This window comes from Leptosomus discolor, chromosome 8, assembly GCF_034619465.1.
Source record: "Leptosomus discolor isolate bLepDis1 chromosome 8, bLepDis1.hap2, whole genome shotgun sequence".
NCBI lineage: Eukaryota > Metazoa > Chordata > Aves > Leptosomiformes > Leptosomidae > Leptosomus > Leptosomus discolor.
Genome location: NC_141398.1, coordinates 31,260,668 through 31,284,124, shown reverse-complemented (window position 1 = coordinate 31,284,124; position 23,457 = coordinate 31,260,668). Strand labels below are relative to the sequence as shown.

Below are 23,457 nucleotides of genomic sequence, written 5' to 3'. Positions count from 1 at the left end.
TATTTAAACAGCAGCTCTTTGGACAAGAAACCAGGCAGAAGAATGAAATATGAAAAAATGTTTTAACTTGTTTAGCTGTCGCCTCAAGTTTTAGAAATAAGGGCCAATAGTAAAATTTGCAAATGCCTTTAGTGATGTAGGAACATAAATCCCCAAAACAGTCAAAGAAATGTAGGCTGTAAGTACCCTAGGTACAGCTGACAACATGATCTTTCATTCTCACTTGTAGTCAACACCTTACCCAGCTAAGCAGCACTTCGACAGCTTGTTGATTCTGAGGTTTTTAGCTGGTTTAGTCTGTGATAGCACTCCGGTCAGCCTCAAAGGACTGCTTTAACCCATCCTGGCTGAAACAACCTGTGGAAGCACACAGCCAGCAGGGTGCAGCTAAAGCACAGTGGTACTCCACGTACTCTCTTCTTCCCCTAGGATGGTTTGGTGGAGACTGGCACAGACCCAGGGTTTCTCCTGGGGTAAGGGCTGAGGGTAAGGCTCAGCTAGACAGTAAGACAGCTTACGGCTCCCTAGCACAGCTCCCAGGGAGTAAATAGGCTAAGAAAGTGCCCAAATCCTACCATTCTTGTTTAAAAACGAACAAGGCAAAGGGCCACAAAGGGGATATTAGTCATGAGTACAGTGAACTTTAACAGCAAAGTGTGAATTAAGCCGATTCAAATGGACACTGCAATTAATTATGTATCGGAGAGACAGTAAAGCTGGGATCAAAATATGTGTGAATACCTCTAGAGCTTGCTTTTGGAATTTTTCAATTTCCTGTCTCAATTTTTCCCTTTCTTTCTGCAAATCATTAATCAACCCCTGCAGTTCCAGGGTCTGCTTGCTGCTCGTCTGAAGCTGATTCTTTAGTTCAGCAATGGCAGTATTTTTCTCATCAACTTCACTTCTGACCATTCTGAGGTCATCATACTCCAATCTAACATTTCGCAGCTCTTCCTCCAGTAACAAGTGTTCCTTGGTTAGATTCTCGGTGAGAGACTGAAGCCTTTCGATTTCTATTTTGCACTCATTCAAGTTTTTGCTTTTTTCCTCAGAGGTTTTCTGTAAGTGCTCGTATCGTAGGTGAGCCTGTTTTAATTGCTCCTGTTCTTGGACCAACTGACGGCGTAAAGTCTCAATATCAGATGTGTATTTTCTTATCTCCTCCATGTATCTCTGCTTCTCTCTCACATGACCATCTAATACTTCTCTTTGGTGTCTAAGGTCATCCTCATTTCTCTTCTTTACAATAGACACTTCCTCTATCTGCTGTGTGAGATTAGTTATCTTAACCGATTGCTCTCTGAGAGATCTCCTCATGCCTTCTATTTCCTCCTCCAGTTTCTTCCTCCTGGACGTCTCCTCCATTACATTTTTATTCTGCCTGCAAAGTTCCTCCTCCAGCTTATGTTTCTGGATCTGCAAGTCTTTTACAGTGCTCTGGAACTTTGCACTTTCTTGATCCCTGCCTTTTTTCTCTTGCGAAACTCTTTCATAGTCAATTTTCAGTCTGGCCAGTTCCTGCTCTTGGATCCTCAGCTTGTTAATTGTCTCAGTGGCACTCGTGTTTGCCTTCTGCAGGTCAAACTGGACTCTCTTCAACTGACTGTTCTCATCCTCTAGTTCTTTTCTCTGACTTGTTTCTACATCCAACAACTTTCTCAGCCTTTCGATCTCTTTATTTCTTTCCTTAATGGTCTTAGAAGCATCATCAAGTGACTGTTTGTACCGCATGCTTTCATCAGAGTGCCTCTGAATAACTTGTTTTAGCTCAATCTCCAGCTGCTGTTTCTTCTGAGAAAGCTCTGAGCCAGCTGCCTTCTGCTGCTGAGCATTCTCTTCTATTTTCCGTAGATTATCTGTTGTCTGACTTATTGTATTCTTCAGTCTCCTAATTTCCTCACACAAATTCCTATTTTCTCTCATGGCATTATCAAGCTGTGTTCTATAATTATTTGTGTCCTCTTCCTTTTGCATCGTGACTTGGTGAATTGTGGTCTTTGTGATATTAATCTCAGTTTCATATTTGTTCTTTAAACTAATAATTTCCTCATCATAACTGTTCCTTACCTTAGCCAATTCATTTTCAAGTTCCCATCGGCTTTTAGCTTCTTCCTGAAGCTGAACCTTTAGCCTTTCCAGCTCCTTAGTTTTATCCTGAATAGTTGAGGCAGCCTCCTCAAGAGCCTGCTTGTATCTTGAGTTGTCTTCACCACGAAGCTGAATGATCTGTTTCAGCTCCAGCTCTAACTGATGCTTTTGCTGTGACACCTCAGAACTGCAAGCCTTGTGCTGAAGAGCATCTTCTTCTGCCCTCCTCCGCTGATCTGTGGTTTGCAGAATGGCATCGTTCAGCCTCACAATCTCATCCTTAAGGTCTCTGTTTTCTCTTGTCAGTCTGTCAACCTGGGCTCTGAGGCCTTTTGCATCATCATCTTTCTGTGCAGCTATCTGCTGGATTGTGGTCTTCTTAATATTAATTTCTGTTTCATACTTGTTCTTTAAATTACTCATCTCCTCGCTAAACTGGTTTCTTACCTTAGCCAGCTCATTTTCATATTCCCTCTTCCGTGTGCCTTCATCCTGAAGAAGAACCCTTAATCTTTCTATCTCGTACTCCTTCTCCTTGATGACCTTCTCAGACTCTAACTTTTGCCAACCAAGGCTGTCTTTCTCGTTTTGTCTTGTTTTCTGCAGCTGATCATAGTCATTCTTCTGCTGCTCATATCTATCCTCCAGCAACTTTCTTTTCCTTTTCTCATCTTCAGTCTCGTAAGTCAGCCTGGTTATTCTGTCATTTAGATCCTTTATTTGGGCATAGCATTTGTCCAGGTTTTGTTTAGCAGAATTTCCATCCATTTCAGCTTGTCTTTTCATCTCCTCCAAACTCATCAGCTTTGCCTTGAGCTGAGAAATGTCCAGCTGGTACTTCTGCAAATTTTGCTCCAGGAACTTGTGTTTGTTGCTTGTCTCTGAATTTGAATCCCTGGCAAGCCTGAGTTCTTCTTCCAGGAGTTCAATTTTGGTGTTTTTCATCTGCAAAATGATAGCAGAAAAACAAACAAACTCACTCACATAAACATTCGTGACAACTGTTTCAAAATCACCACATGCAATACGATATACATTTGTAACACCGACAACTTACAAAGCATTTTCTTCTCTGCTTCAAAGAGAGCTCAAAATCCTTTTTTATTTAATGTCATCAAGACAAATCCTGGAATCCGGATTTGTTCAGAGTCAAGCCTTATTCAGAAATCAGCATAATGACTTTCAGAGGGGAAATGGTACTTGATGGGGGAGGGAGATGCAATACAGATAGTAAAATCTGATGTATACCAGCAAAGTATTAAATAGCCTTCTTTAGAACCTCCACAATTTTCAAACAGGTGATTCACATTCCGTATGTGTGACCTCTTAAATGGGCCTCTCAGTTTCCACCAAGCTGTATCAAATCAGGAGTTATTCCATTTGAAACACTTTAGATGTGGCCTGAAATGGGGTGTTGCCCCTTAACCATGAGGAGCAAGTTTCCAGCATGGAGATAACTGTACTCTCACTGAGGTCAAGGCTGTGACAGGCAGAGAAGGACCTTGTGTGCTTCGATGAGCACCTCCTATCTATCAAGGAGGCTAGCGTTTTCCACCTCACACATGACCTTGGAGGTAACTCTGCAAGATACTGTACTCTTTGACAACAGACGCATGAAACTGCTTATATGCCTCCTTCATGGGACACCCCTGAGCTCAGGATTTAGTTTTGTGGACTGTTTTACATTGTACTTAAGCAGAAAGTCTTTGATCAGTGATAGCTTGTGATAAAAATAGTGTGTCAGATTACCTTCAAGTCCTCCATGCTCTTCAACATTTCACTTAAGAATCTGTAATAATCTCCTGATCTTGTAAGAAGCTCTATGTAACGAGACTGAGCCTCACTAGCCTTGAAAAGAAAGAGAATTATTAGCAGCTTGTACTACAGAGTTAGATACGAACATACCTGCCTCAGACCATTTAAAGGATTCCAATCCACTTGAGAAAACATATCATTTGACAAAGCAAAAAGCAAGTTCTCCTCCTCACAAATTCACATTACTTTCTGGATAATGTATAAATTCTCCCTTCTGATAAACCCACACCTTCTTTTTCAAGATTATTTTCCCCAAAGCTGATGTGATATGAAATCCAAGGCTTCATCCCCTGGTTCATCATGCTCTTCCTGTCTGACAGTTACAAGTAACCGAAGTTAAACTTTTAATAGTGGTTAATTCCCAGGTTGAAAGTGACTAAAGCACTTGGGGCATGAATTTTACTTTCTCACAATATGTATACAATAAACATTGAATAGGAATGAGGTAAATTCCTGAAGGCTAATCTACTGTCTAAATGAGCCTCAATATGATTTTACAGCACAGTGACTATTCTGCACTAATTCCTTGTGATTACGAGCTTAGCACACATTAGCAATGACAGTGCTGATTACTAGAATACAGCTGGATATGACACACAATGGCTCACATGGACAAAGAAATGTATTCAAAAGACTTGATGGGGAGGAAAGAAAGATACCTCTTGTAGAATCAGCACTGCAGGAGACTGAACCACACTCTTCTTGATCGGTATGTTGAGCAATGTTTCTAATCCAGAACTGTAAGAAGCAACCTGTAGTTCATAATCCTGTAAAACAACAGGGAAAGGTAAGACCCATTTAGCAACTGTCAAGGAACTCTCTAAGAATATGGATTTCCCAAAATGCAAATAAAGTGTTGGGGTTGCTTTGTTTTTTGTTTTTTTGTTTGTTTGGTTTTTTAATAAAAAGCTACATTTCCCCCTGTTTATATCTCTGGCCAGGTACAGATGATCCTCTATTATAAACAGAAACTCATCAGTTCAGGTACCACTGTGGAGGCTCATGGAGGAAAATGACAAAGGGAAAAAGAGAAAAAAAAAAATTACAAAAAAGGGAAGATATGTGTTTCTGTTAGTTGAGGGCTACCTGAAAGTGAAAAACATTCATGGCAGCAACTGATCTAGGTACTGTTATCAACCAAAACTTCATCAGAAATAACTGTCTCTGCATCTCATTCATATCACACACGCCACATCACATATAGATCAAGGTCTTTGTCACAGAAAGTAACATTGAGCTGGAGAAAGCATGGATATAAAGCTGACATAAAAATGCAAAGACCACAAACCCATTCCCTGTATATCTTCCTGGTTTTCATGGCTATTACACGCCATTCCTCCTGCTAACCTGCATTTGTCTTGCCTCCTAGACCAGATCCTAATCAGACTTAATTCCTAACTACCAATCTGTTCTCTACTCCCTTGTTATTTAACATGTGAACTGGCAAGTTTGGTCTGGCTAGGAGGCGCCTTTGATTCTCCTGAAGAGTTGATCTCACTGGTATCACATGCATCATCCCATAGTCTTCAGGTGGCAAGTACACAAATTGCTTTCATTGTATTTTGTACACACAAGTGCTTCACCCCAGCAATTTCTGCACACACACATCAGAGCGCCAACCTTTCACCTGCCAGCAGAGCAGAGACAATAGGACACGCCTGACCATGAAAAACCACACCCCATAAAAAATGCTGAAATCCAAGTACCTTAATTGCAGCTGAGCACTGATCTGCATGCTTCAGAAGCTCCTCAACTTTGTCTCGCTTCCCACAGATTTCACTATGCAAGTTCTGTCAAGAAAAAAAATGAGCTGTGAAGCACTCCCTTGAGATTTACCAGTATTTCCTCCTGTACACACTGCCTCCATCAGAAAGCACCTGCAGTACAAGACCACTGCAACCCCAGAGGCTGCGACCTGAAATGACCTGTAGCCATACAGTTTTTACAATGGCAAGCTCTCTGTGCATAAGAAGGTTGTTCTCAGAGAAAACACCTAGCAAATGAACAGCCCCCAGAGCTGGGGAGGGAGAGTTCCTTTACTTTAGCTTAGATGTATTTCCTTGATTTTTATTTTTGTGCTATAATTTGTCCCATAAGTTGCACCATCATATGGTCCCTTGAATTAATTCAAAGCTGATGTGTAAAAGTGTCAGTGATCACACAAGAGCCAAAACCGGTCTTGTTGATAATCTGTAGCAGTGCTGATGGAAAGTAATGAGGGTAGTACTTCCTCTCTCCTGCCTTCTACACATGTGGTGTTTTTTGGTAGCTTGTGTACTTCATAATTCAAAAGAGGCCACTGTATTGCAGACTGCATCGATTCTGGTATTTTCTGAATAGCAAAACAATTTAAAATCCGGACAACTGAAGACAACTCATTCAGGTGCTGCATACCTTCTGATCATGTAGATATCTCATGATAGTGTTGCAGTCGCACAGCTTCATGGACTCGATAGAATCCTGCCTGCGCTTGGCATCACAGATCCATTTGCACAGAGCCTGGTAGAGATCTCGATAAGTTTTCAGCTGTTTGATCTGCCTTTCTAAATCCCATGATCTAGAAAAAACAAACAGGGAAAACTGTCAAAATGGAAAGTGCATTCTCCTTCTCTCTCTTTAAACGTTTTTCAGAAATAAGACACAGTAATAAACTGGTAAAACTATGGGAAGGTCTAAAACGAGATTCTGAAAAAAAAATTCAAATAAATGAAAATTGTACTGGTTATTTGTCACCCAACATGGGTTTTCAGTGCCTACTTTTGATTAACTCTGCAATACACAGAGGCTGGCACTTCCTGTCAACTAAGTGCGGGATGGATAAAACCTTGCAGTGCTAAGAATGAAGTTCACTGACTTCAGTACTCTTGTTCTCAATTTTCACCAAAATAAGCAACAAGTCAATTTTTATTAATAGGAGCAGATTTTGGCCTGAAGTAAAACCAAAACAAAACAAACCACACACCCCAAAAACCCCACGAATAATCAGAATGTGCCTTCAGTTCAATAAAGCATTAGAAAAAAATTGTTGAAATTTTTTTACTTAATTCTTAGTGTTAATTTTTTAACCCTCAGGTATAGGGTACTCAGGAATAGGCATGGTTGCTTCGTTTGAGGTGGAAAATACTGACTGGAAGTACTTAATCCAAGAACATTGGCAAGTATAAAAAAAATTAATTAGAACAACTCCTTAGCACATAGGTCAGACATTTACATGACTAACTACATTTCCCTGCTTGGTCTTACACAATCCCTTTTAAGATGTGTTCAACCTACTCACAGTTGCTCTAGTCTTAGTGCCCTGAAGTCATCACTTGTCCTCTGGAAGTGATGATTAGTGCATATCAGTTCTTTTAGACTCACTGATGATCTTAGTAGTAACAGCAGTAAGAGAGAAGCTATTAGGAAATATGAGCAAACCTGTTATCTATCTGCTTATCAGCTCTCTGCCAGCGGTCTGTTAGCTGGGTAACTTTGTCACAGAACTTTCCAATGTCCATGTCGTACAGGGTATATGACTGGCAAGACTGTGAGTGAATCTGAAGTGTTTTCTGCAGCTCGTTTTCCAGGGCATTCAGTAGTGACTTCTTCATATTTAGGTCTGCTTTCATTTTCTGAAGAAAAAACAAAATGCTGTCATACATTTTATTCTTGAGAGGATACTCAAATTTAACCATTTAATACACGATGTGCTGGGATCTACAGATTTTGTTTCTAATTCAGTAAGGTATGTACACTGCTGTCAGCTGGACTTAATATATCTAAAGTGAAACACCTACTTTGGTAAACAGAGTTTGACCGAAGAATGTGTTTAAAGTTAGACTCACTGTTAAATAATTTGCTAAAAGAAAGCCCTCTGCTGTCCTATGCTGTGGCTAACATTTCAGTTTCTCAGAACAATGTAGAGGAGTTACCAAAAACAAAAGAGAAAAGCCTGCCTTGCTTGTGCCTAGAAACAACGGACTAGAAAATTTCAGTATAAAAAATTCCTGCACTTGCAACAGCTGTCAAATCGAGCCTCAGGACTGGCATATTCAGTTTTTAAATGTTATCTAAAAATCTGCACGCATTTTTTTTTTCCTGTTTACATTTTTATAAACATCTTCCACAGACACGTTACTCTACACACAAATTTGTTTGTGTGCACAAACTCGCATACTGTAGGGTATCAGCAGGTGGTGGTCTGCCTTGCATCCCCCAGCCACAGGGATGGCTGCATCCTCCGATAATATGCTCAAGCATTATTTTTTGTATATAGCTCAAATTTACATCAGCTAAGAACAACTCACAGCAACTGAACTGCAGCTCTCATTTAAGGTGATAAAAGGTAATCTGGTTGTGCTCCATTTGTGACACCTACACACTTTTCCCCTACTACACCTGAGAATAGGAAAGAATGAGAGTCCCTATTCTCCCAAAGGCATTCAGTGCACAAAAGGACCAGCTCAACACTAGATAAAGACTGGTTCTACAACCCAACGTTGTTGATAGCAAAGCAGTTATTCTTTGCCTTCTCCCCTTGTACAGGGTGGATAGTCCCCACTGTAAGATTTGAAACGGACTCTATTGCCAAACCGGGACACACAATAATACTCAAATTTACTTGTTACAACTGGATGACAACAAGGGCAATTAACAAGTCTTTTTGCAAAAAAGGAGGTATTGCCTTCCAATCTATATATTTGTAAGCGATACAAATAAACACAGATAGTTTTGTACAGAAATGGATTATGGAGACTTTCTATGCCACTGGCTTTGCTGTGTGGGCAGCACCAACCAGGGGATGGAAGAAGTAGTAACTCATACATTCCTTCCGATAATTTGCTAAAGCATTGTAATCTATACGATAAAACACAACAGGATCAGCATTTCCATCTCCGGTGGTTTCGGAAGGGTTCCACCCAGCTCAATAGACCAGTGCTGGCAGCCACAAATTATGCCTTGCTGCATCTTTGGGTCTTGGCCTCTCACCTTCAGACAAGTCCTATAAGCCTCCACTTTATCAAGATCCAAAGGAACAGTCTCCTCTTCAGACAGTCTAACTTCAAAAACTCTAATCACATCTTCTGTTTGTAGAATAACCTGGAGCAGACACCTCAGTGCATTCAAGCTAAAATAAATAATACAAGACAAATACGTTATGGACTGGGGCAGGAAAGGTGGTATTTCTGATTAATTGTAGATCATTAGTTAAAAAGAATAGACAATACAGAAGAAGTTTCACTGATACTCATGATTCTCACTTTTTTAAGTCTTCCAGAAAAGAGAAGAAAGTCACATGTCTGTTTCTACCCACATGTCCAGCATTTGTAGAAAAGAAGGTGTGATTTTACACTACTGGTAACAAAAGGCAGGTTTCTGGACTAGCAATTATGGAAGAAAGTGAATGATTTATTGCTATAACCTCAATTTTCTTACCTGTCTAAGTAGCCAGCAGAAACACCATTAATATTTTCCAGTTTTTGAAATAGGGCATTTATCTCTGACTGCAAGTACACATACTTTTCACAGCCTCTGAAGTTAGGCAGCAAGTCCTTATGCTTATTGAGGGTTTCAGCCATTATTTGAGAGTCATTCTGCACACCCTAAGGAAAGAGAATGCCTGATTTACACATTTTTGGTGGCTGAATGATCATTCTACAGCACATATGCAATTCGTCTCCTTATCCAAATAGTCTGCTGTTATCTGACTGAGGACTGAAGCAGTGCCTGAGCTTGCTTTCTTCAAGGTAAGTCACTTTAGGCGGTTTCTTTTTTTGCACAGCCCACAACAGGTGATACCTCCTTTTGAGCACCTTGTCCACTCTGAAACTCAGCTCTGTTGAAAGCAGAGTGCTTTACTGCCAGCTGCCTACTGCACTCAGTGTATGTGCCAAGGTCCTTCTGCTCAAGACCTTTGCAACCTCATTGCCTCAGGGGAATTTCTCATATACTGAACCTGTCCTTTTCTTATTAATCTCACCTCTCCACTCTCCTTCAAATCTTAAGAACTGGAAGAGGGAGAGAGTCTGTAGGCCTCATGTATCCACTCTGCAATCCACAGACAGTACTTCAGAGGCAGGTGGTCAAGCGGGGTCTGTGCAAAAGGATTTTAATAGTGCTTTAACCTGGATAAGGCTTAACATGAGCTCATGCCCACTTGGCATCAGGCTTTCTGTATTCTTTGCCTGACAGAAGTTGACTTCTAAAATCCAAGAGTCAACTACTTCTACTCAGAACCTAAACTCCAACCCAAATCACGATAATTAGCTTCCAATTGAGAACTTTCTGCATAGGATGTGTGTCCTTGCCAGCTGATCAGAAATACAACTGCAGTATGCTCTGCAGCAGAGAGTCACACTGAGCTTGAGATACTCAAAAAAAACCATCCAGTTACCTCCAAATCCTTTATTCTGACTGAAAAGTCATGCACAGCCCCTTGATCCACTCCAAGAGGAGCTCTTTGAACCATCCGAACCTCAGAGGCTTCAATCTGACGTCGAAGTTTCTGAAGCTCCATCAGCAGCCAGGCCTCCTGCTTCTCATGTTCTCGGTTTCTCTCATTAACGATAATGGTGTTTGAGGAACCCATGGGACAGCTCTCAGTTGGGACCACTGCAAAATCAATTGGGTAAATGTCAACGCCAGAGAACTGAGTGCCTACACATAGAAAGACAATGTAGTGCCCAAGTGACTTCAGCACCACGTTGATCTCTAGAACTGAGAACAGGTAGGAGATCTGGGCCTTTGAAACAGCTGTTTCAAGGAACGAGTTCTCTCCTTCACAAAAAGAGAAACTTGCTTCCTCAGCTGCAGCAGTGAGATTTTGCTTCCTAACAACTGAAAACATATCAGACGGACTAAATTCCTCTCGCTTTCCCAGCAAGTTCCACGAACTTCGGCGCACTATTTCCAGATTCACATGAAAGGAAGGAAGAAAGAAAACATACTCTTCCCTGTGCATAACCAGTTTTGTTACGTTGGGAGGCAGCAGTACAATTCTTGAACATATTTCCATTCACATGTTTATGAGAACATTTTCACATAAAAAGAATGCAGCACCACCCTCCGCCACCCCCGAATAAAGAAACCCAAGCAGTCCGATCCCTACAAAAACCAGGAGGACTACAAACCTATTTGTGGCTGCCGTGGTTGATTGGGCAGTTGTATAATCAAGGTTTGGTAGTGCTTCTGAGCATCTGTGAACTGAGTCTGGATCTTTCGTTTGTCTTCATCACCAAACATCTCTGAGCCTTGGCTGTTCCTGAGGAATTCTTGGTAATGGATCTCCAGGTCAGTTATTATTTTTTGGTAATCTTCCTTACGCATTGTTTTCAGCTAAAATGAGGAAGAAGACAATTTTGACAAAAGAAGCAATTGGGGAAGGTTTGTGACTAGTTAATCATTAAGAAACAAACTAATACACTACACCTACATAAAAAAGCCAAAGGAATCACATTTTAGAATAAAACCTACCCGGGCTGTTTCTAAAAGTATGGTGCTAAAAATGCACTTTGAGCTCATCTATTCTTGTTATAATAATTTCATAACTTAAGAATAGTTTGAACTTCTACCTCTTACTCTGTCTATCCTTGCCCTTGCATAGTAGGAACAAGTACAGAAGGTACGTAATAAATCCACTTAGCTAATCTTCCTGTTTATCCATATCATGCTTGAATGGGAAAGCATTTTGCTTCTCCTTTAATAAAACAACAACTTCCATATATAACTGTTTGTGCAACCCAGCAAAAGGGAGACCCACGGTTTTGCAAAACACACAATCTGTGCAGGACACAGCAAGCACTGTTTGGAACAGCAGAGGTCAGGTCATGGATGTCCCTGGCCTACAAGTAAGGCCAGCTGGAGTCTTACCTTGGCAATAGTCATCGCTCTGATTTTCTCAATGTCGATCATGCAATAATGCCAAGACACCAGGCTCTTCATGTTGATATATAGCTGGTTCCACAAAGCTAAAATAGCTTCATAGTACTGCTCAATTCTGAGACGAGATAAGAAATTCCATGGTCAAAATGCATCTGTCCATATAGCATAACTACAAAACTTCCCAAGAAACATCCACCAGATGTGGAGCGTGTTAAGGCTTGTTCTCTACTTGAAAAAATCTTGGAAATTAATTTATCCATTACTTTCATTATTAGAGATGAGAAAAACCTTGTAAAAGTTAAGTTTTAAATATTTTTAGATCCAAACCTAGATCCCAGTAAGCTTCACTGAAGTGAATTTCCTCAGCTCAAGGGTCTAGTCCTTAATTCCCCCACCCTTATAGACCAGCTTTTGTGATTGATTGCTATTTTGAGCGAACTATTCTATCTACTCCCAGTGGTAGGTGTCCAAACCCAGGCAACAACTCACTTGGTAGCAAGATCCACTGCTAACGGATTGGGGGGTGGGATGATAAGACTAACAGATGGCACCAGCATATCCACTCCTCCAGGGCCAGTCACCAGCCACTTGCTGCGCTCATTGTTGTCCTTCAGGATACATTCATCTCCTTTGCGCACCGTTTTCTGCAAGGAATGCAGAACAACATTTTTTTTTCTTTAGTTAAGTAAGATGGAGTTTCTAGGAGAGCCAGACAAAGAAGATGCATCCAGATCACAAAAGTATGAGTGCTTCCCAGCTGCCAGGTCTGGGTGTTCATCTTAGCTTCATACTGGGGCAGGAGATCAGTACAGATCAACTCCTTCTCACAGAATCTGGTTTCAGGATAACCACGTGGAAGCCACAGAACACGCTGAGCAGTTGCCACTGCAGTTGACAATCAGACTTGGGGCTTGCCATGACAAACATCAAAGACTGAATGTGGACACATGGCCACAGAAAGCTATGCAACCATGTATGGCTGTAAATCAGTGAGCTGGAGACAAAAGGATGCTTAGTGCTGCATCCATATTTGTGAAGGGACTGGGACAGAGTGCAGCAGAGCTAGGTCCACCAGCCCAAACTGCCAGAAATCCTGACCCGGTGCGGTCACGAGTGTGGCCATGGTGCAGGTTACAACCCACTCATATCCAAGAGGGGGAGACTCCTCCTATCATTTATCTTGATGGGACTCTACCTGCATCACAGCTCTACAGCCAGCAAATACAATTTTTGACATAACTAGTTAAAGGCCACAGGCTTTGCATTGATCTGAGCACGCAGGGGTTCCAGACTTGTCTAGGCTTACCTTCACCTGAGCAGAATTTATCTTGCTTAAAGTAAAAGCAACTGCCAAGCAGTCAGGTAACCATTGCCTAAATCTATTTAGTTTTGCTTATATTAACAAGTAGTTACTCTGTGTGCGCTGAACTTCTGTGTCTCTGGATTAAAATGTGGTATGGAAGAGCACACACACAGAGTGGACAGCAGAAATCCCAGACTGTAAACACAAATCACAGAGGTCAATTACTGCTCACTACAGGAGTGCAACCTAGTGAATCAAGTACAAAGTTTTACAAATAACAGAACAGAAAAACTGGGTAATTAGGAAACAGTGAAGAGAAAGAGCACATAAGCAGAAAACACATCTAAGCCTACTGTTAGGAAAAAAATATAGAAACAAACGCAAACAGCCCCAGTACTGAGGAGGAAGAAAAATCACCACCACCAATTTCCTCCTCTGTCCAGCAAAAATCTGGGGATATCGATGACTCACTGTACCTTCCTCACCCTTTGTTAGATGAAGTGTTGACCTAAGGACCTAGAGGGACACTGGAAAGGTGAGCAACCTCAAAAAAAAGAAGTAAGATGCTGGGAAGCATCTGTATAATTTTAACCCTATTATCAATGAGACTTTTCTGTGCTAATTTTAACTATGAGTATTATGCTATTTAGTGGACTAATAATAATAATTTTGACTAGACTTATTAACCACCCAAAACCTAGCTTGTTTATTCATAATTGCAAGAAAGTCAAAGCTTTTTTGTCGAAGAAATCGAAATGCTGACCAATAGCAGACAAAGGAGGTTTATACCTATCAGCTCAACAGTTTGTTTACTAAATCATTTGCCATGTTCTAGTTTATATGATGTTTATTCTCAGCCAAAAAGAGATGCAATACCAGATCCTGTTTGTAGTCACACAGAGCCTTGAGGATAATGGGCTTGTTACTCCGGTAGTCTGGGTTACGTGGCTTCAGCTGCACAATCTTCTTGGATTTATTCACCAAACTCTGCACTTGCCTCTTATATTCAAGAATCCTCTCTCGTTCATTCTGCAAAGATTAATTGTATGTTAAAGATTAATTCTAAAAACAAACCATGCCTAGTTCCCACTGTTTTATTAAGAGAGGGATACATCTGGAGCTCATGATAGGCAAAACTTCCTTTAGCTCCAGTGAGATGAGTCTTTGGCCTATAGTGTAAAACTGCAGGTTTTTTTTAAAAAAAAAAAAAAAAGATAAGAGAAGAGGAACATCAAGCTAAGTATCTTTGCAGCTCTGGCAAGCTGCAAACTTTGCAAAGCAGGCCTTTCATACAGATCTGCAGTGTGGTTAAAGTGATATGTAAGAAACACAGCAATAAATTGAAAGAAACTTATAACGTGAATGCTAACCAAAAAAAAAAAAGTAGTAACTACACTCTCAAACCCGACTTCATCAATTGCCCTTTTACATCACTAACCATTTTTTCTCCAGTATATTCAATTTGGAATTGTAGTACCTAATCCATGATGAGCACATAGTTAGCTAGAAAAGCTGAGTTAAGTCCTTCCAAAGAGCCTACAGTGATATAGTGACATGATGAATCATTTATTAAATGCACTTATCCTTTGAGGCAAAATCTATTCCTATGAAAACCTATGAAAGTCTTTCCTTTTTTCAATTTGTCAGCATGTCAGAAACTTGAGCATTTGTTGCGCCCATTCCAGATTTAAAAAGAAATCAGGAGCTCCCAAACAGTATCACACAAATCAAAATAACACTGATCTGTTTGTAGGCTTTCCTAAGAAATGGGCAAGAATATACCATTATGGTTCCAAGTTCATATAGTACCGTATATAACACTGCAGTACACCTGGGTTCATGTTTAGTATCTGAAGAGGGCAACTAATTTCCAAGAAAAGCAGAACATAACCTGTCAGGTGGGTGTGACAGTACCTCCAGCTCTTTGATCTGCTCCAGCAAAGACTGCAGTGACATGCTCTTATCACAGATGAACTTCTTTCTGATGGAGTCTTGTAAGTTTTTCAGGTAGCATTCTGTGGCTTGGGCCTCTTCAAAGAACTACACAAGAAAAGTTGTGATTTCAGTTGAGCACAGCTCTTGAAAACGTCTGCTAAAAATCAATGGATTCCTTTCATGAGAAATGCCCGTTCACAGCTGGCAGAATGGCAGCATTGACAACACAGTAACAATGTGTTATGCACAGTTGTGCACGGGTTTAGAAAGATCTTGGCACAGAAAAAAATATCTGTGATGGGATTCACACTTTCAACAAAAGTAGTGTGAATTCTCCACATCACTACTCACTTGAAAGTAAGCCGCATTCTCTTTCAGATGAACATCTATGCATTTGGTGATCTGAAGAATCCAGCTCCACTGAGTTTGTAACGTATCCATGTAGGCCTAACAAAAACAGTAACATACAAAACTCAAACCACCACACTGATCTCTCTCCCATACCTAGACTCAAGCAAAACTCTTTATGCTCTACATAAATGCAAGTGAAAAATCTGCTAAAAAAAAAAAAAAAAAGATTCATGCACATAGTTCCCCAACTTCTAAGCATCTATCTAACTGAAATGAGTTAAATACCTGCTTGTGGAATGCAGAGAGAAATTTGTTCATGACTTTAATTTTGTTTAATCAGCATAAAGCCTGAAGTGCATGAACAAAAAGGGATGAAATGCACAAACAGTAGTGCAAATAAAATACTTCAATTGCAAATTTTCATGTTCTCCTTCTTCCAACGAACACTGTCAAATGTGATTTTTTGTGATGGCTATTTTTAAATTCAAACTTCTCAAGTAGTCATCATGTATATTCTTTAAGAAATTACACACAAAACTTTTACTTCACTGCTGGAGCTTCCAAGGATCTTTCCTTCGTTCCTTTAAGGCAGAGACTGACCACAGAAGAAATATCAATGGTGATTTTACGCAACATGGTAATAGTTAACAAAGTAAATACACTGTAAAGCAGAAAGGACTTCCCACCCCTCCGGTTCCATTAGCTTCTTTCCGTTTCAGCGTTCATATGCACCGTCAAAACTGTAACAACTACAGCATTTCCTAAAAAAACGAGAATTTCCAAATTGTTGCAGCCTTTGTAATTGAAAGGTAAATGTACACCAAGCTGTGAAAGCAAAAAAGTCTTGGCTAAGCTGTAGAAATGCACTATTTCAGTTGCAGAAAGTACTTGTACCTGGATTCAATATAAACCCTCAACAAAGGGTGTGGCTTTCTTCAAAGCATGCATACTAAGATAGCAGAACAACAACATGCCTTCCTGCCATAAATTCCACCGCACTGTAGTCAACTCAAATGAGATACAACAATTTCAACACACTCAAGACAACTGCCTAAGCCTCATATTAATTTTTACATGAATCTATCATCAAATTTGATAGCAATGAGAGCTCTCAAGAGGCCTGCAGTTGTTGCAGCTACGTTTGTAGAGGGAGGTAGTATCATTGATTACAGTAGCTCAGGCAGCTGGATAAAAAATGCAGCTGGATAAAAAAAGGACATGATTTTTGGCAGACAAACCCTTCTCTGGTCCAAATGCAGCATTTCATTTGTGGACTTTCACTGAGAACTTTTTCCATGTAGCAACTAAAGGAGTAAGTGAAATCACACAAAGTCTAACTCACCTCGATTTTGTCTGAAGCAGGGTGCTGGTTGAGCACTAGCTGGTCACTTTCTTGCTTTAGCTTGTTAAGTTCTTTTTCTTTAAGCTCCAGCTCACTCATGCGTTTCTAAACAACCAAAACACAGCATTAAACAAGCCCCCAAATGTATGGTACACAGGATGATTTTCTTAAAATTTTCCAGATAGTTGTGATAATGTAAAATTATCCCTGCTAACATTACACAGTAATTCTATTCAGTGTGGTGAAGTGAATTATGAAGACAGTGGAGTCAAAGAAGGTACAATCATCTCAGTTCTAGTCTCTAGGCTTGCCACTTCACAAAGCAAAGCACCCAAAGTTCTTCCTTTTCTAGGAATGATGGAAGCAGAAAAGACTGCGTGTTGCAACACCCAAAACAACTGAACCAAAAAACCCAAAAAAGTACCTCTTTAATAGTGTGAACTTTCATTCCTTTTTCCATTTGGTGATCAGCACCAATATTGGTTAAAGAAACACATGCGTTCTGTTTCCCTACGTACCCACAGAAGACAAGGAGAAGCGCAAACTACCTCTGACCGTGCGCTCAACGTGCTGCTGGCAAAACTGTCAGAGGAAGAGAGCAGTTGCCTCTGGTATAACTCTACTTCCTGGCAACAGAAAATCAGGGCCAAAGACAGGGACCTCCTACCCCCTCTATAGTCCTAACAGGGAGAACTAAACTGCTGGATTCAAGTCCCTTAGTTTAGCATGCCAACATAATGACTGTGTGCACAAGCTATATGTGATTATTAGTCCACAGCAGACTGTACTGATAAGGCCAGCTTCCAAGGTCAAAAGAAACTATGACAATCTGTTGAGTGGGAGCACAATCTTCCAATAGATGTCCGATCTTGACTCAAAAGGTTGTCACACAATACTTAGTCCAAAAGTGTTGGTAGAAATCTCCAGGAACTTTGAAAGAGTGAAGAAACGTCCATCCTGTGACCAGTCCCCCTGAGCCAGGCTGTTCCTCCCTCCCTATCCCAAAAGGGCCCATGGAAAGCACGGGGAGGTTAAGCTGTCTTACAGAGAAGGCCTCCTGCTTCCTGGAGATGTCAGTGTTCCTATCACTCCAGTCGTAGAGAAGCTCCTCTTCTTCACAGTCATTGATCCACATGATCTCTCTGCTGGTGGCTTGGATGAGGTTCTGGAATTGACGGAGCTGATCCATTCTCTCAAAGGAGTATTTCTGCAAGGAATTCCAGAAATGAGAAGCCATAAACACAGAAATGCCTGTGCTGGGTGGAGAAGTGAAAGTCAACAGGCCAAGAGCACAGCATGTCCTTTTTTTTTTTTAAAAAAAAAAAAAAAAACAACAAACTAAAACAACACATCTATAAAACCTGTTGGCAATGGACAGCAGATATTGTGCCTGGGTTTATAGAGCTGTGAAACCTGCTGGCAATAGACAGTGGACAACTTGTCTGGATTTATAGAACAATGGGAATCTGAAGTCACCAGCTTCTGAAAGTCATTTCAAACCCAAATGTAGCAGACATGTAGGCAGGCAAGCAAAAAGGTATGGAAGAAAAATGCAAGAAATGTCAAACATTTCACATCATTTTTACTTGCATTTGCTGCTCATACATCCTTGATGTTGTAGTAGCACCTTTTGCACAGATGACACTTCATGAAAAGATTCCATCTCTGTCCTCATGTCATAACACACATTCTATTGCTTGGAATGTGTACGGGAATTAACTTCCGATCCCAAGGGTTAAACCTACCATTTGCACAAGATTCTCACTGTATTTTACATGAAGATCCAAAGCAGGGAAGATGCACAGCGCTACACAGAATTTAGTTCTAATCCCACTTTTGAATAACTTTGTAAGCTTCGTATATAGACTAACTTCATTGCTACATTTACTCCCATTAAGGAGGTAGATTTCTACTCTCACTCGCTTAGTGACCAACTCACTTCATCAGGTGCGAACTAGAAACTTCCTTGTGAGGGAAGTGTCAATAACTTCCTTGTGTCAATAACACACCAGATAATGAATTAATCTCAAGTTCATGACTCAAACTGAACCTTATAGAAGCTCCAAAGCACTGTCAGTTTACTGCTGATTAGAATTATTTAAATATGCATCTGTCACTCTGTGGAAACCTGAAGTATCCCTTGACTATCCATCGGTGTTAATAAAGCAAAAAGAGCATTCATCATAGAGGGTATCAGAAATGAACATGTCATGCTCACCAGCAGTCCTTCATATTCTTCCTCCAGCTGATGAACTGCAGCCTTCTCCCGCTGAAACAGAAAAGCAGAAATATTTAGTGAGCCTTTGACAAGTTGCCTATTTGCTGGTATTTCCTTTACAGTCAGTATCATAATGTTATAACTACGGGTGGTGACCTGCAAATGCCTGCAAGAGACATAGGTGAGCAGCAGATCTGCACCATTGGAGGACCACAAGAAGTATAAAACCAAGGCCTGGACAAACTTACTTCCCTCAGAGGTGCATAGTACAGAAAAGCAAGGTTCCACACAACCCCTGTAATACCAAAACGGCTCCCAAAACTGGATGCTCTGTACTCCTAGACAGCTGTGGGGAATCAGCTAGTCCTAGAGCTAGCTTTGGAGATTATGAAGTAGTACAAACTACAATGTGAGCAGGAGGCTCCAATTTTTATTCCCATGTCTATGACTGCGAACCAGCACAACCTTGGAACAGGTATTCCATAGGGCCAGACTATTACCTTTTCTATTTGAAGGGGAAGGGAAAAGGGAGTAACAACTCTTCCACTCTTCAGCTTGGCTGAGAGATCAGAGCTCCAGAACACAGTGCATTTTCTTTAGATCCAACTCACTCTCCTCCTGTCCACGTGAGCAATTAACAGAAAAAACCAACAGGAATGAAGCAAGCCTCCTCTCTCCTAAAACTAGCTGCTGGGCTGCTACGAGAGGAAGTTAACCGTTGCATTTTCAGTGACTTCTTTACTCCAGTAACAAAACCCAGAGGGGAACAGAAGCCTCGGAGGGGCAAAAGAGGAAAAAAAAAAAAAACAAAAACAACAAAAAAAAAACCTAAGAAAAGTTCCAAGCTTAGCCCAGAATTTGGGCATTTTTCACAGAAATTCCCTCATTACTCAAGGCTGTGTCTAAGCACCCACCTTATCCTTTCACCTTCTCGTTTTAAGGTATCTAGACAGAAAGTGAGAATAATCATTCTTAGCCATTCTTCTCACAAAAAATGTTGCAATATTTACTTGCCAGCCTTGGTACAAAACAACAAAATGGTAAATAGCTACTAAATTTTAATTTTAAAATTCTGAGGAATGAAGTGGAACACAAATTAATCATGAAATAAAAAATATTAGGGTTGAAACTGTTTGCTACCATGACACCCGTGCTTTCTGAAGAGAAGCTGAGCTATTCAACATTCTTTTTTGTAGTGGAACACTGGTGAGCCAATGATATAAGACTAAGCAACTCGTAAGGGAAGACAGTAATTACCAGATCTGTTTTGACTTTGTCCAGGTGCCAGCGATAGTCTCCAATGGCATTGTGAGTTCTCCTATGGTCACCAATTTGTTGCTCAATGGATGCTGCATCAAACCCCCATTTCACTAGCTCCATTTCAGCCTAGGAGAAAGAGGCAGTATTTGTACTTTAGTATCCAACATTATTATCTAAATCGGAGCATAAAGGAATTGAACTGAAGGAAGCATGACTATGCAGTAGAAAGCAAAACTGAACAAAGGGAAGTTCAGAATAGGGGGTTACAATTTCTTAAAACTGTCATCACTTCAAGTGTGTGTCAGGCTCCCAAAGCAGAAGAAACAAAGCAGGGAAAATATTTAAGTTGCTTAAAATTAGACTCGATGAAGCACACTCAGTAGTGTATTTTCATGTTTTCTTTGGACCAAACTGTTCTCTTATGTTCTACAGTATAGTTACATTCTTATCACTCTGAAAACAAATTATGACTTTATCAAACAATGCTATTCATGCAATTCATGTGAAAATACCCAGAGTCAAGTTCTATAGCCCAGTACACTACATCTGCATTTTAATTACGTTTGTATAAACTCCAACAACTTTAGTTAAATACAGTCAAATTAAATGAAAAAAACAGAAGACAAACTGAAATGATTCTAGAACATGCTATTTGTCTTCCATTTTGGCAACATTTACAGTAGGATGAGAAGTGAAAATCTCTAGTAACAGCCTCTGAAAAACAGTAATACACCTGGATAATTACCAAACGAAGAACTGACTGCAGTTCTTCGTTTCATTATTTTCAAATATTAAAAGCCACTGAATTCACAATTCAGTTTCTCAAACTTGAAATCATCTTTTATGCTGTAAAGACACACTCCTCCTCTGAATGCCTGTCTGCGCACGCACACAGTAAAGAAATATGTACCTTAATCTTGGGTTGGGACTGAATTTGGTAATTACCAACCTGGAGCCAAATCTCTATGAGTCAACAGATGACAATAAAGCCCGAACCACACTCAAATGCAAGGGTTCAAAGGCAGTGCTGAAAACAATCCAAGAAACAAAACCATTTTGCATTCAGCCATCTAAAAGTTACAGGACTTTGACCCTTGTCATTATACTTAAACAGTCTAAAGAGACTGTAGCAACAGCAGCAGTCCTGGCTGGCTGCCAGGCCACGAACAAAGGCTGTCTGGATTTCACTGCACTTTCCCTAATTCTGCACTGGAAATTTGACTGACTCTCCTACCACCTGATTCTCCTGTCCACAAACCATCCAGGTAGAAAACTGAAAAACACCAGCAGAAAACCACAGCTGCTCAGCCCTTTTTCCCACATCTCACCACGTTACTAGGGGAAACATTATCCTAGTCCCAATGTGAGCAGGTAATGGGACACAGCAAGACACAATGGAAAGAAGAGGCATGTTTGAAAGTTCAAAATAAATTTTCAAAAAAAAAACAAACCAAAACAAAACAACCCTCAAAAGTCCAACAGCTAAGTGCTTACTGGCCCCACATCAGCTTTGGCTTAGGGACTGAAAAAGGGAGAGAAAGAGAGCCTTCTTCTTTCACAGGAGGTTTTGTGTGGGAACACAGCTATAAAGCACTTGAGCAAGCTCCCCGTGCTTAGCAAGGGGTGTCTAAGCAGGGTGTCACGTGGCATTTTTGGGAGGTGCAGCATGTTCACCATCTTTCACCGCTGGAAGCATGCCCAGTGTCTGTCCAACATCACTGTTCAAAGCATGGCAGGTCTGACAATTAGCCTACTCTCCTACAGTGTGCGCAGAGCAATCATATCTGCTGCTGCTGTCTGGGCACAATGCTTATACACGTTACCACTCAAGGAGTGTATCGCCACTTCCCCTTCTTCTAAAACGCTATGGGAGGGCACTGAAAGACTAGGCTATGACTAGCACTCACATAAAAGTATCGGAACTGTACAGAGCTCTCCCCTCCTCATCTGGTTTGCATAGCAGCCACCTAGCAAACACCATATGCAGATAACAATGACAGGATCACTAAGCAACAACCTAATAAAGACAGATAAAAATAATGCAATTTCAATTTACAAGGAGTCTGCAAAGTATAGCTTCAGCCACCTTGTTCCATCCTCCCTACCTGTCTCTCAGAATTGTCTGTTCAACCACAAACAACTTTCACTTCAGCAGCACAAAACCAGACCACAGGCTCTTAGCATGTGTTTTCTACTCCAGGTTACACCATCAACAGCTGTGCATAGGCAAATTTATTCTGGGAATGCAACAGCTAACAACTTCAGCATTTTCATGTGTATTTCAGCAGTAACTTCTGAAAGCCTAGTCCTGTGGCAATCAGCTCTACTTTCTGGTTCCCACTGTGATAAGCATAGATTAGAGGGGGAGAAGAACTGTAAAATACTGGACAATGGTTAAATCTGTGAAGCTGGTGTGATCTGTGTAAAGGGTTAAAATAAATATGAATCATAGAGGAAATCTGTGGAAGGACAGAAGGAAGTATCGAGCATAATAATCTCCAACACAAACGTGCCAGTGCCTTTTGTTAACAGCTGTGTCTCATTTAGCTTTCAAATCTAACTTCCACACTTTTTCCTCTGCAAGAGAAGATCATCCCAAATCCATGTTCATATTTCAGTGGAAACTCACTGTTTGTACAGTACCACCAAAAAAAAAAAAAAAAAAAAAAAAAAAAAAGGAGGAACTTGGAATAATATACAAGCCATGCGTCTTTTTTCTGCTGGCACCCAAAACATTACTACATGTGAGGTGACATTCAGAAACAACAAAACAACACCAGGTCTTAGCATTGTCTCTGTGTTTTGCACAGATTTACCTTCTGCTGCCTCATCCAGTTTAAACATTCACTTGTGACACGTTTTGTGTACTCATCCCAGCCTGAGCCACTCTGAGAGGAGTAGCAACCACCTCCTTTGGAGCTGGCCCTTCTGGCGCGGGGAACACTGATGGCTTTGTACAGGGCACGCATTTGCTCTTGAAGTTGAAGCAGCCTGAAAGGGAAGGAACTACTTAGTGTCTATGAGATAAACACCCAGAAAACAAGAAAACAACACAATCCATATCTCCTGCTGGACCACGAGTACTGAAAACAAATTGCTGAAAGCGCAGGCTGTGGAATAAACACACTGACTAAAATTTCACGAGGACAACCAAGATGTGAAATTCTGTAAGAAACATATTACTGCAAGGCCCTTCTCCATGTCAGCATGCCCCAAACAGATTTAGTTCCGCCTTATTGATTTCTGTCACATCCTGCAACACCAGGGAAGTTGAACACTTGAGAT

At 40.7% G+C, this 23,457-nt stretch overlaps 1 protein-coding gene across 1 annotated transcript in view; it reads right to left on the bottom strand.

Moving 5' to 3' along the window:
• The window catches only part of DSP (desmoplakin), a 38,841-nt gene that overhangs the window by 3,995 nt on the left and 11,389 nt on the right, over nucleotides 1–23,457 (bottom strand). The window contains exons 4-23 of the mRNA XM_009953406.2: nucleotides 22,989–23,163; nucleotides 20,170–20,298; nucleotides 18,913–18,963; nucleotides 17,740–17,901; nucleotides 16,695–16,799; nucleotides 15,353–15,448; nucleotides 14,981–15,106; nucleotides 13,943–14,095; nucleotides 12,253–12,407; nucleotides 11,752–11,878; nucleotides 11,013–11,217; nucleotides 10,277–10,494; nucleotides 9,319–9,485; nucleotides 8,872–9,010; nucleotides 7,321–7,514; nucleotides 6,298–6,460; nucleotides 5,610–5,693; nucleotides 4,563–4,670; nucleotides 3,838–3,936; nucleotides 742–3,033 (exon numbers count right to left, since the gene is read on the bottom strand). Coding sequence (XP_009951708.2) covers nucleotides 742–3,033; nucleotides 3,838–3,936; nucleotides 4,563–4,670; nucleotides 5,610–5,693; nucleotides 6,298–6,460; nucleotides 7,321–7,514; nucleotides 8,872–9,010; nucleotides 9,319–9,485; nucleotides 10,277–10,494; nucleotides 11,013–11,217; nucleotides 11,752–11,878; nucleotides 12,253–12,407; nucleotides 13,943–14,095; nucleotides 14,981–15,106; nucleotides 15,353–15,448; nucleotides 16,695–16,799; nucleotides 17,740–17,901; nucleotides 18,913–18,963; nucleotides 20,170–20,298; nucleotides 22,989–23,163 — 4,948 coding nt within the window. The remainder of the gene's footprint in view (nucleotides 1–741; nucleotides 3,034–3,837; nucleotides 3,937–4,562; nucleotides 4,671–5,609; nucleotides 5,694–6,297; nucleotides 6,461–7,320; nucleotides 7,515–8,871; nucleotides 9,011–9,318; nucleotides 9,486–10,276; nucleotides 10,495–11,012; nucleotides 11,218–11,751; nucleotides 11,879–12,252; nucleotides 12,408–13,942; nucleotides 14,096–14,980; nucleotides 15,107–15,352; nucleotides 15,449–16,694; nucleotides 16,800–17,739; nucleotides 17,902–18,912; nucleotides 18,964–20,169; nucleotides 20,299–22,988; nucleotides 23,164–23,457) is intronic.